At 39.2% G+C, this 14782-nt stretch overlaps 1 protein-coding gene, 1 non-coding gene and 1 pseudogene across 4 annotated transcripts in view; 1 reads left to right on the top strand and 2 right to left on the bottom strand.

The window, feature by feature from the left end:
- NLN (neurolysin) overlaps positions 1 to 14782 on the bottom strand; it is a 101521-nt gene that overhangs the window by 64060 nt on the left and 22679 nt on the right. For all 3 annotated transcript variants that reach the window (XM_003785875.3, XM_023510945.1, XM_023510946.1), the window contains 2 exons: positions 13365 to 13624; positions 11181 to 11329 (listed from right to left, as the gene is read on the bottom strand). In XM_003785875.3, coding sequence (XP_003785923.1) covers positions 11181 to 11329; positions 13365 to 13624 — 409 coding nt within the window. The remainder of the gene's footprint in view (positions 1 to 11180; positions 11330 to 13364; positions 13625 to 14782) is intronic.
- LOC105886607 lies at positions 7960 to 11059 on the bottom strand (annotated as a pseudogene).
- LOC111723979 lies at positions 14385 to 14447 on the top strand. The gene has a single exon (XR_002772374.1). It is a non-coding gene; the product is annotated as a U7 small nuclear RNA (small nuclear RNA).

Raw genomic sequence — 14782 nt, 5'->3', positions numbered from 1 at the left:
AAAAAAAAAAAAAAAGACAGAGTTTCACTTCATCACCCTTGGTAGAGTGCCATGGCATCATAGCTCACAGAACCCTCAAACGCTTGGGCTCAAGTGATTCTCTTGCCTCACCCTCCCGAGTAGCTGGGACTATAGGTGCCTTCCACAATCCTGGCCATTTTTAGAGATGGGGGTCTTTGCTCTGCCTTAGGCTGGTCTCAAACTCCTGAGATCAGGTGATCCTCCCACCTTGGCCTCCCACAGTGCTGGAATTACAGGTGTGAACCACTGCACCCGACCCCAAGTTGGGGGGTACCACTCAACAGAGCAAACTATATCTCACTTTGCCTACTAATGATTTTGTGCCACAATATTTTTTTGTTGTTGTACTTGGTAGAGTGCCATCGTGTCCCAGTCACAGCAACTTCAAACTCTTGTGCTTTAGTGATTCTCTTGCCTCAGCGTCCCAAGAAGCTGGGACTACAGATGTCCACCACAAAGCCCGGCTATTTTTTTGTTGCGGTTGTCATTGCTGTTTAGCTGGCCCAAGCAGGGTTTGAACCCGCCAATCTTGGTGCATGTGGCTGGTGCCATAACCATTGTTCTGCAGATGACAAACCTGTGTCACAGTATTAAAGTACTTGTTGTGGATACATTACTCACAGTTTCCTCTGAGTTTATCCTCAGTGGAGGCAGAGAACATTTAGACATCTTTTTCCATAATAACCTTTTACGTCCCTGGAGAATGTGTGAGGGTGCTGGGCTGACTGGAGTAGGAACCCTCTCTAGCTGGTATTGGTGCACACTGGGATTCCAGCAGCACCTGCCCCCAGGAGACAAAACCCAGAATGGCCAGGCAGATAAGTGAGCTATGTGCAGGTTCCCTCAGGGAGGGCCAGCAGATCAAATCACAGTGTTCATGCAGATGTGATTAACTTGGGTTGATCTGGGATGGCTTTATAGCACCAGAAAGTCTGTCCTGAGTGTGAGGCATGGCAACAGGAGTCTCTAGACAGTACAACACTGCAAGTTGTGAGGCTGGGGAGAATCCAGGCAGCAGAGCTACATACAGCCAGGGGCTGGGGAAGGTCCCTAGTGAGAAGGTCCTGGCTGGAGGTGGGTAAGTCCTTAAAGCCCCAGGTAAGCAAGGTAAGATCCATAGCAGAGGGCCATCCCAGGAGAGAAACAAGCCAGCTGGACTTTTGGGTTCCTGGGGCATATTTGGCCTTGGGCTTCGGACAGAGGCTTATCATAAACCTCAGGGAGCTATGGCTCTCTATTGCTACACGTAATCCAGATGGGCTCTCATGCTGGGTAGGCTTGAATTTAACCTTCCTGCAGATAGCATTTCAGAAAGCCTGGAAATATATTCAAAATAGGAAACTCAAAATTCACGATCTAAATTATAATACTTCCTCCCAAAATAGGTGCTACAGGTGCAAACAGGTAGGATATTCTGAAAAAAAAAAAAATCAGCCCTGAATTAGGTCTAATTAAAATATGACTAATTAACTGTACTGAAATATTTAACTTACCACAAAAATAACACTCAAAATTCTGACTCAGTTATAAGCAGATGCCCCAGACTCTGAGGTTTCGGGAAATCTCTGGAGGTCTCTGGTAGGAGGAGTAAGGCACTTCTGAAATGTGCTTCTTAAGCACATTCCTATTCCAGAGCCGATCATAATAATATTCTCCCTTATAATCCTCAGGCAAGGTCAGAATTACTGCCCAAGGAATTTCCAAGGGGGAATCAGCTAACCCTTCTAGACTTGCTATAATTACACCTTCCTTCCTGAACAAGAATTTTTTCCTTTGAATCTGAATCAGGCCACAGGCCTCTTTGAGTGAAGTTTTTACTCTTTAAAAGGGAGAGGGCTAAAGTTCTCTGAAGTCATTTTAAAACTGATATGATCTAACAGTAGGAGCCCTTATTTTAATTTCTGTGGTAGTAAGATTTAGTTTTCTCCTAATTTCCTCCTGTAACAAAGAACTGTTACATAAAATGTGTACTTAACACACATACACTCTCTGCCTCTGACAGATGTGCTTATATATTCATTTCACAGATAAAAAAACTGAGCTTAAATGATCTTTCCAAGATCATATACCTATTTAATGGCAAAAATGGCAAAGAAGTTCTTCAAATGCTTAGTTCAATGTGCCATACTTCTGTACTAACATCCTGAATTCATTTATCATTCTTTAAAATTTCAAATACAAAATGAGAAATTTTCTTAATTTCCCCCAAACCTTCCCCCTACCACGTTCCCCATGATTTTGGCCTTTTCTTTAAAAGAAGAAGTTTCTAAAATATGTAAATAAAAAACTATTTCAGTGGCATTTTCTGTATTGTGCACACTGTGTAAACAAAATAGAAATTAGTATTGTAAAAAGTACTATGAAGATTAAGACAGTATATTCCTCTGGGTATCATTTTAAAAATTAATTCATGAACTTTCTAAGGACTTACATTTGGACAACAGAGTATGTTACTGCAGCCTTTTTCAAAAACCCACATAGAGAAATAACTAAGTGTGTTATATTTGCAGTTTAGTTTGCTTTTTCTTCTGTCTCATTCCCCCACCAAATCCATGATATGTACGGTTGGGTTTCCATCCCATTACTGTGCAGAGGACATTGTCAGACAGCTGCCTGTATTCCTGGGCTCAAGGGATGCACAAAGGCCTGTGCTGACAACTAATTCACTATGCTGTCACAAGATTCACTGCTTTCCTGGGAGCCAGAGTGTGAGGTGGGGCTCCACACAGTGAGAAGACACATTTTAACTGGGGCTAGGTCAGTTCCATTCAACACCCATTTACTGAGCTCCTATATATGCCATGCATTCAGGAAACAAAGATAAATATGCTTAAGGAGGTTTAAGTCAGATGAAGGGGAAAAAAGATATCAATAATGTCAATATCACATAGTATCTGAAAAACAAAAGAAAGTATTACACTTGGACAAGAGAAGATCACAAAAGAGGGGCAACTGGCCAATGGAGAAACTAAGCCTGGGTAGTTGACACTTCATATATGGATGCTTAGGCTTTTCAGACCTTGACAAAGTTATAAGTTCTAATAGTATTAATTATGACCAATGACTAGACTTACACATTTCAAAATCAAGAAGGCATAGTAAATAAAGGGAATTAATTGTAGTTGAATTACAATTAACTGTAATTGAATTTTGGACATAGCTGTTTTTGTGGGTTTTTTGGGGGGGTGGTGTGTGTCATATTTTTAAGGTGCTGGCTTTTGTATTTTATTTTGGCACTGGGGTTCCATGGCTGGTCAAGAATGAGAGTTCACGTAATGGTTAAAATCATCTATATTTAATCCCATGACCTATTCATTTGCCCTGTAACATGAAAACTTTCCTGTTTAAATCACTAATTTACTAAAATGAATTGGCAAGACCAAAGCCTGAAGCTCTGAAAAAATATAAACAATATTACAATAGATCACTGTATTTCTCAAATTCAGCTTGCATGATTCAGCCTCTCTTTCACTCAAGAATTCCCACTGTGCATTTCTCAGCAGGCTGCTGGAATAAAATATGCCTGATTATTCTGACATGAAGACACTATATGTTTTTCTCACTGAAATGGCTGGAAAGAGCAGGTATAAAACCTTCTTTGATCATTGCAGGGTTTTTTGGGGTTTTTTTTTTTTTTAGATAGAGTCTCACTTTGTTGTCCTCAGTAGAGTGCTGTTGTGTCATAGCTCTCAGCAACCTCAAACTCTTGGCCTCAGCCTCCCTGGTAGCTAGGACTACAGGTACCTGCCACAACGCCTAGCTGTTTTTAGAGATAGCTCCAGCTTGTCTTGAACTCCTCAGCTCAATAGATCCACCCACCTGGGCCTCCCAGAGTACTAGGATTACAGGCATGAGCAACCAGCCCGACCTTCATTGCTGATTTTATAGTCAACAACCAAGCAAGCAGCCTTTGTGAGGACTGGCAAGTATTTTTTTTGTTGTTGTTGAGACAGAGCCTCAAGCTGTCCCCCTGGGTAGAGTGCCGTGGCATTACAGCTCACAGCAACCTCCAACTCCTGGGCTCAAGCGAGTGTCCTGCCTCAGCCTCCCAAGTAGCTGGGACCACAGGCGCCCGCCACAATGCCCAGCTATTTTTTGGTTGCAGCTGTCATTGTTGTTTGGCGGGCCCAGGCTGGGGATTCGAACCCGCCACCTTAGGTGTATGTGGCTGGCGCCTGGTTGAGCTACAGGCGCCAAGCCAGGAATGGCAAGTATTAATAAGCCCTATGGCCATAATTGCTGGCTTCTGATTCTTGGCCACTTTTTAGCTAAAGGGATGAACAAATCTTGTTTTCATTACTTTTTCTTTTTTCTTTTGGTGGAACTAAGGATATATTTAATATGTTAAATTTTTCTGTAATACTTGATATCTGCAAATGAAGATACCTATATATAAGCTATGAAGTCAAATTAAATCCACTCCTTAACTTATAAAATGGGACATTAACAACACTGTTACAATTCTATGTAGTAAGTAACCTTTGCAAAACATTACTCTCTTGAATTTTGTAATAAATCATTTTTTCCAGTTTTATTACTTATGTACATATTTAGTCTTGCTTCTTTTTGAGCTTTATAAAATATCATGTTGAATACAGTATTCTGTAATATACTTCTTTCACTTTTACTAAGAGATTCAGCCGTATTGTTCCATGTTGTTATCATTTACTTATTTCAATGTTATAAAACATTCCATTGCATAAATGTACCTCAATTTATTGATACTTGGTGTCATATTTCTTTTTTTTTGAGATAGAGTCTCATTATGTCACCCTCGGTAGAGTGCCCTGTCATCACAGCTCACAGTAACCTCAAACTCTTGGGTAAAAGTCATTCTCTTGCTTCAGCTTCCCAAGTAGCTGGGACTACAGGCGCCCGCCACAATGTCTGGCTATTTTTTAGAGATGAGGTCTGGCTCTGGCTCAGCCTGGTCTCGAACCTGTGAGCTTAGGCAATCCACCCACCTTGGCCTCCCGGTGTGCTAGGATTATAGGTGTGAGCCACTGGTTGTCACATTTCTTAATTTTTGCCAATCTTACAAGTAAAAAATGATAGCATATTGTAATCTTCATTTGCATTACTCTCTCTACTACTGAGGCTGACATCTTTTCATATATAATTGGCATTTGTGCTTCTGCTGAAAGATGTTTCCTCATTTTTCTATTGTGATTTTTCTTGTTATTGATTGTAGTACTTATATATCCTAGAATGCTTTGCTATTTAATGTTTTGCAAATTTCTTTTCTCAGTATTTGCCTTTTTACGTTCTATGATAACTTCTTTATTTTAATGAAGTTTATTTGGCTTAGATTTCATAGTTAGCACTTTTAATGTCTTATTTATGAATATCCCTGTTCAGGTGCATTGCTTGAGGTCAGGAATTTGAGATTAGCCTAAGCAAGAGTGAGACTCCCATCTCTACTAACAGTAACCTGGCATTATAGTGGGGGCCTGTAGTTCCAGCTACCTGGGAAGCTGAGGCAAGAAGATTGCTTGAGCCCAAGAATTTGAGGTTGCTGTGAGGATAAGAGTGAGACTCTGTCTAAAAAAAAAAAAAAAAAAAGATATCTTCCTGTATAAACTTCTAGATACTATAGTCTTTTAATATTTGAATGCATTAGTAATTGTTTTTCAGTTTGGTTGTAAGGAAGAGATTCAACTTTATCTTTTCCCTACATGGATAACTCATGTCCCAACAACAATTTCCACAGGTGTATTTTCTGGGTTTATCACTAGCTAGTTTCTCACGTTAGTCTGATAAATATTTACTGAATGCTTACTTTTTACCAGGTACTCTGATAGAGGTCTGTCTTCCTTGACAGAATGCAGTAGTGATGTGATCATGGCTCACAGCAACCTCAAACTCCTAGGCTCAGAGGATCCTACTGCCTCAGCCTCCCAAGTAGCTGGGACTACAGCTGTGCACCACCATGCTGAGGTAATATTTTTTATTTTTTGCATAGATGCGGTCTCACTCTTGCTCAGGCTGTTCTTGAATGACTGACCTCAAGTGATCTTTTATCTTGGATTTCCAAAGTATTAGGATTATAGGTGTGAGCCTCCATGACTGGCCCCTTGAAGGGTTTAACATCATGTCTACATCGTTTCTGGTAAGTACTTTGGAACCAGTTCTGTGGCTCTTAGAAAGTTACTATTTCTAAGCTTCAGTTTATTCAACCTCACAAAATTGGTATAAAGGTTACACTGGATAGTTTTATTACTATATAAATGTGAAGTAGTGTTACTAACCATACACTGGGAGGAAGACCACAGCATACTACTCAGATAGGTCGTAAAATGCAAAGGAGCTTCTGTGTGGTTCGCTGGAACTTGTGTTGGAGCCCTGAGCTCCAGGAAAAAAGTACTACCACTCTGATATTACCGTGTTGCAAGGAAGCCCAAGTTAACCCACATAAAGAGACTACACGGAGATGCCCTGTGCGATGGACTGAATTGTAACTCTTCAAAATTCCTTTGCTGAAGCCATATCTCCAACGTGACTATATCTGGAGTTAGGTTTTGGGATGTAATTAAGGTCAAATGAGGTCGCAAGGGTGGAGCCCTCATCAGATAGGATTGTGACCTCACAAGAAGAGGAGGAAAGAGTTCTCTCTTTCCTGCTTCCCTCAATCCACCTCTTTCTTTCTCTCTTTCCACATAACACACACATCGAGGAAAGGCCATGTGCAGCAGGGAAGGGGCCATCTGAAAGCCAGAAGAGAGGTCTCAACAAAGCCAACCACGCTGGGACTCTGATCGCAGACTTCCAGCATTCAGAACTGTGGAAAAAACAACTTCTGTTTTTAAAGTGTATGATAGTGTATGATATTTTGTTATGGAGGCTAAGATACCCTGAGATTAAACAAAGAAAGAGAGACGTCTGGTTGTCTCCTACTTGCTTCAATCCTGCTACCATTGCCTTAAACCAAATCAGAATTGTCCAACTGAATTCTTTCTGAATTCCTGATTCATAGGAACTGTGAGAAAAAAGAAAATGCGTGTTGCTGTTCTTTGGTCACTAAGTTTTGGAGTAATGTGTTATGCCTCAATAGATGTCTCGAACTCTTATTGAGCACAGATTTGCACAAAGACCTATGAAAAGCAAAGTCACATTTCTATTTATTAACCCTAATAAATAAAAATAAAAAAATGAAATGGGAGCTAAAATAACATTTTATATCTAATTTGGATAGTATTATATTTGATTACTGTCTACATTGGTAGTATCTTGGGAATGTAATATAATTCAGAGCACCCTCGTTTTGGTAGAGCCTGTCTGAAATTGCTGACTTCGTATTAATTTAAGATCCTATTTATTCAGCTTAATGAAGACTTTATGTGTTACATCATGGTTATCCTATTTCACTTCCAGTATTATAGAGAAAATAAATGTTTAGATTATATCTAATTTTGTCTTTTAGGTGAAAATAGGATGAGGTTTACCATTTATTAAAGTGTTCAATTATGGCAGGAAATGGAAAATACTGGTAACTTGAGATTTTTAAAAATATTGCCTAAGTAAACATAACTATTTGTCAGGGTAGGTGATTAATGGTAACTAAATTTATCTAATAAACTTCAATGAAAAAACAAAGACCAAATTTTTTTTTAATCTTTTCTTTTTTTTTAGGTAGTTTTTATTTAACTAATCAGGGCTTGTGTTTATTTCTTAAAATAAAATAGAAATACAGCAACTAGCTTACTAAATTAAAGGAAACTTAGTTTCACAATAACTTAATTATTCCCATAGTTGAGAACACATATTGTACTTAGTCCAACCCTAGAAGTTTTCTAATTTTTGGTTGTATTATATGTAATTGGCTGTGAAGAGATAAAATACTTTTAACACTTACTTATGTTACCTGAAATAATACAAAATGTGTTCCCTTTATTTTGATTTCTTTGGCAGACTGAGGGGTAAAACGTCCAAGCTGAAATATCACTGCCAAGCAAGTTCACTAAACCCAGCCATAGGGGATGCAGAGGGTTTTGACTGACAGGGGTTCATCTGGTGCCTTCCACCATGAAGTCTACGATGAGGTAGCAAAGCAGAAAAGTGAAAACTTTCTCCCTAGTTCTTAGGATTCATTAACATGTTACACCCATGAAGTAATAGCTGCCTTACTGATGGCTCATCTGATTTAACTAAAAGAACCCTGAGCCAAACAGCAATACCCACATTTAAAAAAAATGCTTGTTCTTTTATTGGACTGAGGGAGGCTACTTTTCCCTTTGCCATTCTGTACAAATAACTGAAGTCTACATCAGCTGTTAGGTCTACTGTTCCCTGGCCAATTAACACACCATGAAGCTTGTGGCCACAAAACCTTCTGACGGTATCTGTCTTTGTTCCATCCTGACCAGAATCAGCAATCAGCGCGGCACCCCAGCTAGTGCAGCGTGTTGAGAAAGCTCCTGAATGATAACACCAGCACCAGGACACCCTCAACACGATCCCTCATTTCGTTATGTTGTATGAAAGCTGCTACCGGGGTGAAATAAGATGCCAAAATAAACCTCAGTTTATCATCAACATCAATGAATACTTCTTGCCACCCTTGTGTTTTCAGAAACTTATGCACAGGAAGAACATCAAAAAATTCACGTGTAAGATAAAAGCTGTACCCAACAATGCTTCCTTGAGCCTCTCCTGGCCCAGGGTGCTTTATCATCAGCACCACCTTAGCTAAGGGGAAATCCTTTTGGAATGTCTTGCAGATCTCAGTACCAGGAAATTGGAATCCCAGACTTAGTGACACCTTTCACATATACTGGGGAGCCAGCATTTTGCTCTAATGAGACCTTGTCTTCAGTCAGTGTCATTGCTTGTATCTCACTTAATTTTTGGCTCGCCTCCACTAGATGTATTGAAATGTCACAGTTCCTCAGTACAGATCCAAGCTGACTGAGCACCTGGACCCAGTTCTACCAGCTGGAAAGCTATGCTTTTTCTAGTGGCCATCATTCACTAACGAACCATATCCCTGATAACTTGGCTGGGGTGGTCAACACCTCCTTCATGTACTCGGCCACAGTGATAGGGCCAGCAGACTTTATTTTGTACATAAGATGCTGCAGCACTGGCATCACTGGGTTGTGCTTTGCCGGTTCATTCCTGGAGCTGAAGTATTTCCCTCTCCAAATAAAGGGAATAACTGTAACATAGATTAAACAGGCTGCATTATAAAATTTGGTATTTATATGTGCAAGCAGCCTGAACACTTTCAAAGCAGCTTCGTTAGTCCTTAACCTCGCTGCAATGCTGGAAAATGGGCTGATCTATTTTTTATTATTTTGATAATAAAGACATGACATGAGATAATTCATATGTGTGAGAGTTATTATTCCATAAAAAGAGGAAAAGCAAATTTTATATTACCTTAAATTGTTAAAATAAAGCCCTGAAATAAACCAGCTCTAATAAATACATAAATCTGATGAAGGCACTGTTGTCTAAAAAGTCACTATGGCATGCTAGCCTACAGGCAGCTAATTATTTCCAACTGAGTGGGATAAGTGCCAAATATATACAGAATGTAAAAATACTATATAAGAGGAAATCTGAAGTGACAAACCTTCCAGATCTTGGCAACATTCATAAGAATTAGAGAAGGTAAAAAAAAAAAAAAAAGAATTAGTAACATAAATAGCATTCCAAATGAGAATTTAAAAATCATGATTGTTCTAGCAGACCCAACAGTGCTCAAAGTACAAGGAAAAAATAAAAAAGAACTAAGTAAAAATCATAGTGAAAATTGTTGATAAAAGGAAATTAAAAACTTTGGAAAAATTTGAAGATACATAAAAATTATATAAAGTTAGAAAGAAAATATGACTATTTGGGGATAAAATAAAACTAGGATACTATAAAGGCCATGGTTCAGATCACTTAGAATAACTGTGATCAAAGGAGAAAACAATTTAGGTAGTTAAGAATAATCATAAAGGTATTTTCATTTATATTCTTTTTATACTGCCAAAGATGAAATATGATGAAGTGTATAGATGATTATCAATTACTAGGTAAAAAAATGCTTATCTGACATGAGAAAAAAATGTCTGGTACAGGCACCTTACATGTCTAAATAAAGTTTTGATTACATATTCTACAATGAGTTAAAAATTTAAAAGCTATTGTATTTAAATTGTTTTCTTTCTTTCTTTTTTTTTTTTTTTTGAGACAAGAGCCTCAAGCTGTCCCCCTGGGTAGAGTGCTCTGGCATCACAGCTCACGGCAACCTCCAACTCCTGGGCTCAAGCAAGTCCTCCTGTAAATTGTTTTCCTTCAAATCTCATAATTTGCTAAAAATTTTTGTAATTTTTCAGGAAAAAACATGCAAAATTAAACAAAAAATGTCAAGAATATAAAACATTGGTAGTTCTCCAAACAAACTGCTACGGTGTCAAGAAAATAAAAATGGAAAGCAAGGACTTAATGAAACTGCTAGGAGGCAAATCAACGTTGGTGATGAAAAAGATAAAAAAACACACAAGAACATTCATTATCTATAATTTCCATGAGTCCTGAAAACAAAGGGATGACAGCCAGCTGTTTATATGGCATACAAATAGCATCAACGGTATGTCATCAGTACTGGGCCAAAATTTCTAGATAAAAGCAGATAAGTCAATGCTATTTGCTTCTAATTGATTTTGTTCTAATACAAACCTTGCGCTCTCTCTCTTTCTATATATATATGCATATATATATTTTATTTTATTATTATTTTTTTTTTTTGCAGTTTTTGGCCAGGGCCAGGTTTGAACCTGCCACCTCTGGTATATGGGGCTGGCACCCTACTTCTTTGAGCCACAGGTGCCACCCTAAACCTTGCAATATCTTGAAAATTCAAAGAGGTTTTACATTGAACCATCAATTTCACGATGCTGTTAAAAAGCCTTAGATTCTCAGATGTTTATTCTTCTACACTTGGTCTTTATTTATTTTTTTGTTTTTAATTTTAAGTAAATGGCATTAGCAACTCAACATAAATCTCAATGATATAATATAGTATTATAGAGCACTGTGTGATACCCATTATTATAATCCCTGGAAACTAAGGAAAATTCAAATGCTTTTTAGGGCTGGTCAAAGGCTCTTAGTCTTTTGATGTAGGGTTAGGGTCTCCCCCACCTCAAAGGGATTTAAACACCATTTACCTGTAAACGAACAATTCTCTGAAATATGTCTCCTCTCATGCTCATCTCAATATCAAAACGAGAAAGTCTTTTGTCTGCTTCTGTGCTTGCAGCTCGTACTTCTTTGTCAGAGGAGACATGCTGAGGAAAGTCTAGCATGGTTCTTTCCACTGTTGATAGAGAAAGAAACTATTACTACGACAGGACTTGTCAAATCAGTATGAAGTCAAATAATTCCTACCTAGATGAATGATTATATCAATTTAAGTTTTTCATTTTATACTTTCTGTAAAGGTTCCTAAGGCTACCAAGAGAAACACGTCTTGGCTGTTTGAGTTTGGCATCATTATGAACAATAAGGATGAGTGCTAAGCACTTCTCAAAGTACAAAGAGTCTGTGATTTATTACCTGGGAATGTAGGTGGATAAAGACATGGTTCCTATATTGAGGCATCTTACAATATGGGGAGAAGGGTACGTAAAACAATAAAGAACAACACAGGACAGAGCATATTAGTTGTTCAATGAACAGGACACTGCCCTAACTCAGAGGTTGCAGCTACCAGTGGTGAGGGCACTAGGTTATGTGTATGGAGAAGGTGGGACCCGAGAGCATTTGGATTTGGTTGAGAAGCTGCACTTGGGGATATGGAAGGCCACATGTGGCCCCAAAGCCACAGGGTACCACCCACAACAGAGAAATGCATAAAGAGGAACTCAAGACACTAACCACTGTGATGGTAAAATTTTGTGTTAACTTGGAGAGTGATTTCGTAAGACTACCATTTAATAGGTGAATCTGAAGTAAAGCAGACTGCCCTCTATAATGTGGGTTGGCCAAATCTAATCAGTTGAGGGCCCAAAGAGAACAAAAAGACTGGCCTCCTTGAACAAGGCAGAATTCTCCAGCAGCTTGCCTTGGACTTTATCTGCAATGTTGGCTCTCTTGGGTCTCCAGTGTACTGGTTTGCAACCTGGAACTTCAGCTCTCTTTGGTATTAAGCCTGTCAGTCCACACTGTAGATTTTGGGCTTCTACCAGCCCCCAGGATCATGACCTAATTCCTCATAATCTCACTCTTTCCCTCATAACTTTATATGTACATATTCTCCCACACATACATACATATCCTATTGATTCTGTGTCTCTGGAGAATTCTAACAAAACCGTTAATAAAACTTGGTTTATTTTCTTCCTTCTTTCTGTGTCATCAAATACTGCTTCTAAACCATAATTTTAATGGTTACATAGTGCTATAATGTTTCAAAATTTATTTACCCATTTGGTTGACATTTGGGGATTGTTTCTAAGCGCTTGCTATACTGAAGAGTACTTTTTTTTTTTTGAGACAGAGCCTCAAGCTGTCACCCTGGGTAGAGTGCCGTGGCATCACAGCTCACAGCAACCCCCAACTCCTGGGCTCAAGTGATTCTCTTGCCTCGGCCTCCCAAGTAGCTTGGACTACAGACGCCTGCCACAATACCTGGCTATTTTGGGGTTGTAGCTGTCACTCCTGTCTGGCGGGGCCGGGCTGGATTCAAACCCGCCAGCTCAGTTTTATGTGGCTGGCGCCATAGCCGCTTGCACCTCAGGCACCAAGCCACTAAAGAGTACTTTTTTTTTTTTTTTGAGACAAAGTCTCACTTTGTTGCCCTTGGTAGAGTGCTGTGGTGTCACAGCTCACAGCAACCTCCAGCTCTTGGGCTTAGGTGATTCTCTTGCCTCAGCCTCCTGAGTAGCTGGGACTATAGGTGCCCACCATGACGCCCAGCATTTTTGTTGTTGTTGTTGCAGTTTGGCCGTGGGCAGGTTTGAACCTGCCACCCTCGGTATATGGGACCGGGGCCCAACTCTGAGCTGCAGGTGCTGCCCAAGAGTACTTTTAATATAGAAACTGATATCAGATTATTTCCTCAGAGTAAGTGCCTAGATGTGGAATTACTAGGCTAGGGCAAGACGTTCTTAGAAGTCTTGACACGTGTTGTCAAAATCCTCTCCAGAAAGCAGTGTAATGACAGTATATTTCACAGCCTCTTTGCCAACATAATAAAAGTTTATAATTTTAGGTAACTGAATGCCAAGCAATTAATTGACCATTATATAAAAATCAATCTCTTGTAAAACTGAAAAAATGAAAGACAGAAAGCATAAATGGTTAAGAAATCCATAAAATGAAATATTAATGTGCTCCTGCATCCTACTCACCTATATACTTCACTTCTATATCTGCCAATGCTTGCAAGCAGTTTTCATAAGTTACTTCCTCGATATCGAGCATTCCGACGGCATCGTACACCTGTTTGGTCTGCACAATGAGTTCCTCAGTTCTTGTTTTAATCTGCTCTGGTGAAAGATCCCATCTTAAAAGATTTCTGCCAGCTGCAGTATAGGAAGACATCGCCTGAAGAGGAGACATCTCTTCTCTTCCTAATGTCATTCTCAGCAAAATCCTAGAACCACCAACTCTGAAAACCCAATCAGAAAAAAAACATTAGAGATTTCTGTTGGTGCAAAGTCAACACGTAAATGTGCATTGTAAAACTCATTTAAATTAAGAAGAACTTAAAAAATGAGTAAATTCTTTCTCATTTGAATATGTATATAAAATGAAATGCCTTTACATTATTCATTTTTCTTCAATAATTAGTTTTAATGGAATTCATATGATCCAAACCCTGAGCTGTTAACTAAATCATATAGAAAAATAAAGTTGGGCGGTGCCTATGGCTCAAGGAGTAGGGTGCCAGCCCCATATACAGTGGCTTGTTCACGCCCAGCCCTGGCCAAAACTAGAAAAAAAAAAAAAAAAAGAAAAAGAAAGTTAGGTCTCAGCGCCAGTAGCTAAGTGGTTACACTGCGGGCCACATACACCAAGGCTGGTGGGTTCGAACCCAGCCAGGGCCAGCTAAACAACAATGACAACTGCAGCAAAAAAAATAGCTGGGTGTTGTGGTGGGTGCCTGTCATCCTAGCTACTTGGGAGGGTGAGGTAAGAGAACTGCTTAAGCCCAAGAATTAGAGGTTGCTGTGAGCTGTGATGCCACGGCATTGTATGGAGGGCGACACAGTGAGACTCTGTCTTCAAACAAAAAAAAAGAAAAAGAAAAAGAAAGTTAGGCATTGGAGATATAATTGTCCTTTATAAATTAAACCAGTAATCATTATTTTGACATGTTTTCCTGTGCTAGCCTGCTCCTACTATGCACATAGACTCAAAAACTTTGCAAATGTTACAGCTCTTTCAGAATTTGTCTAGCATGATTTTCCAGTTTATACTAGAAATCCCCTAAACCCCAAGCAGGAGGAATTAAAAAAAAAAACTTTGCAGGTTTAGCAAGGAAACATTTAAGAAGTTCCCTCTTTTCACTCAACACCATTTTTATTAAGCCAAAGCTTCATATAAATCAAGACTATCAGTTTGAATTTAAAACATGGAAGAAAAACTCTGATATAGTATGGCAATATCCTAGAAGAAAAAAAACTGTTAAGAATAATGGTATCGGCTCAGCACCTATAGCTCAACCGGCTAAGGCGTCAGCCACGTACACCTAAGGTGGCGGGTTCGAATCCCCAGCCCGGACCCGCCAAACAACAATGACGGCTGCAACCAAAAAATAGCCGGG

The sequence above is a fragment of the Otolemur garnettii genome, unplaced genomic scaffold, assembly GCF_000181295.1.
Source record: "Otolemur garnettii isolate 467f Iridium unplaced genomic scaffold, OtoGar3 scaffold00017, whole genome shotgun sequence".
Lineage (NCBI taxonomy): Eukaryota > Metazoa > Chordata > Mammalia > Primates > Galagidae > Otolemur > Otolemur garnettii.
The sequence above is the reverse complement of the archived record's forward strand: the minus strand, read 5'-3'. Positions and strand labels throughout refer to the sequence as shown.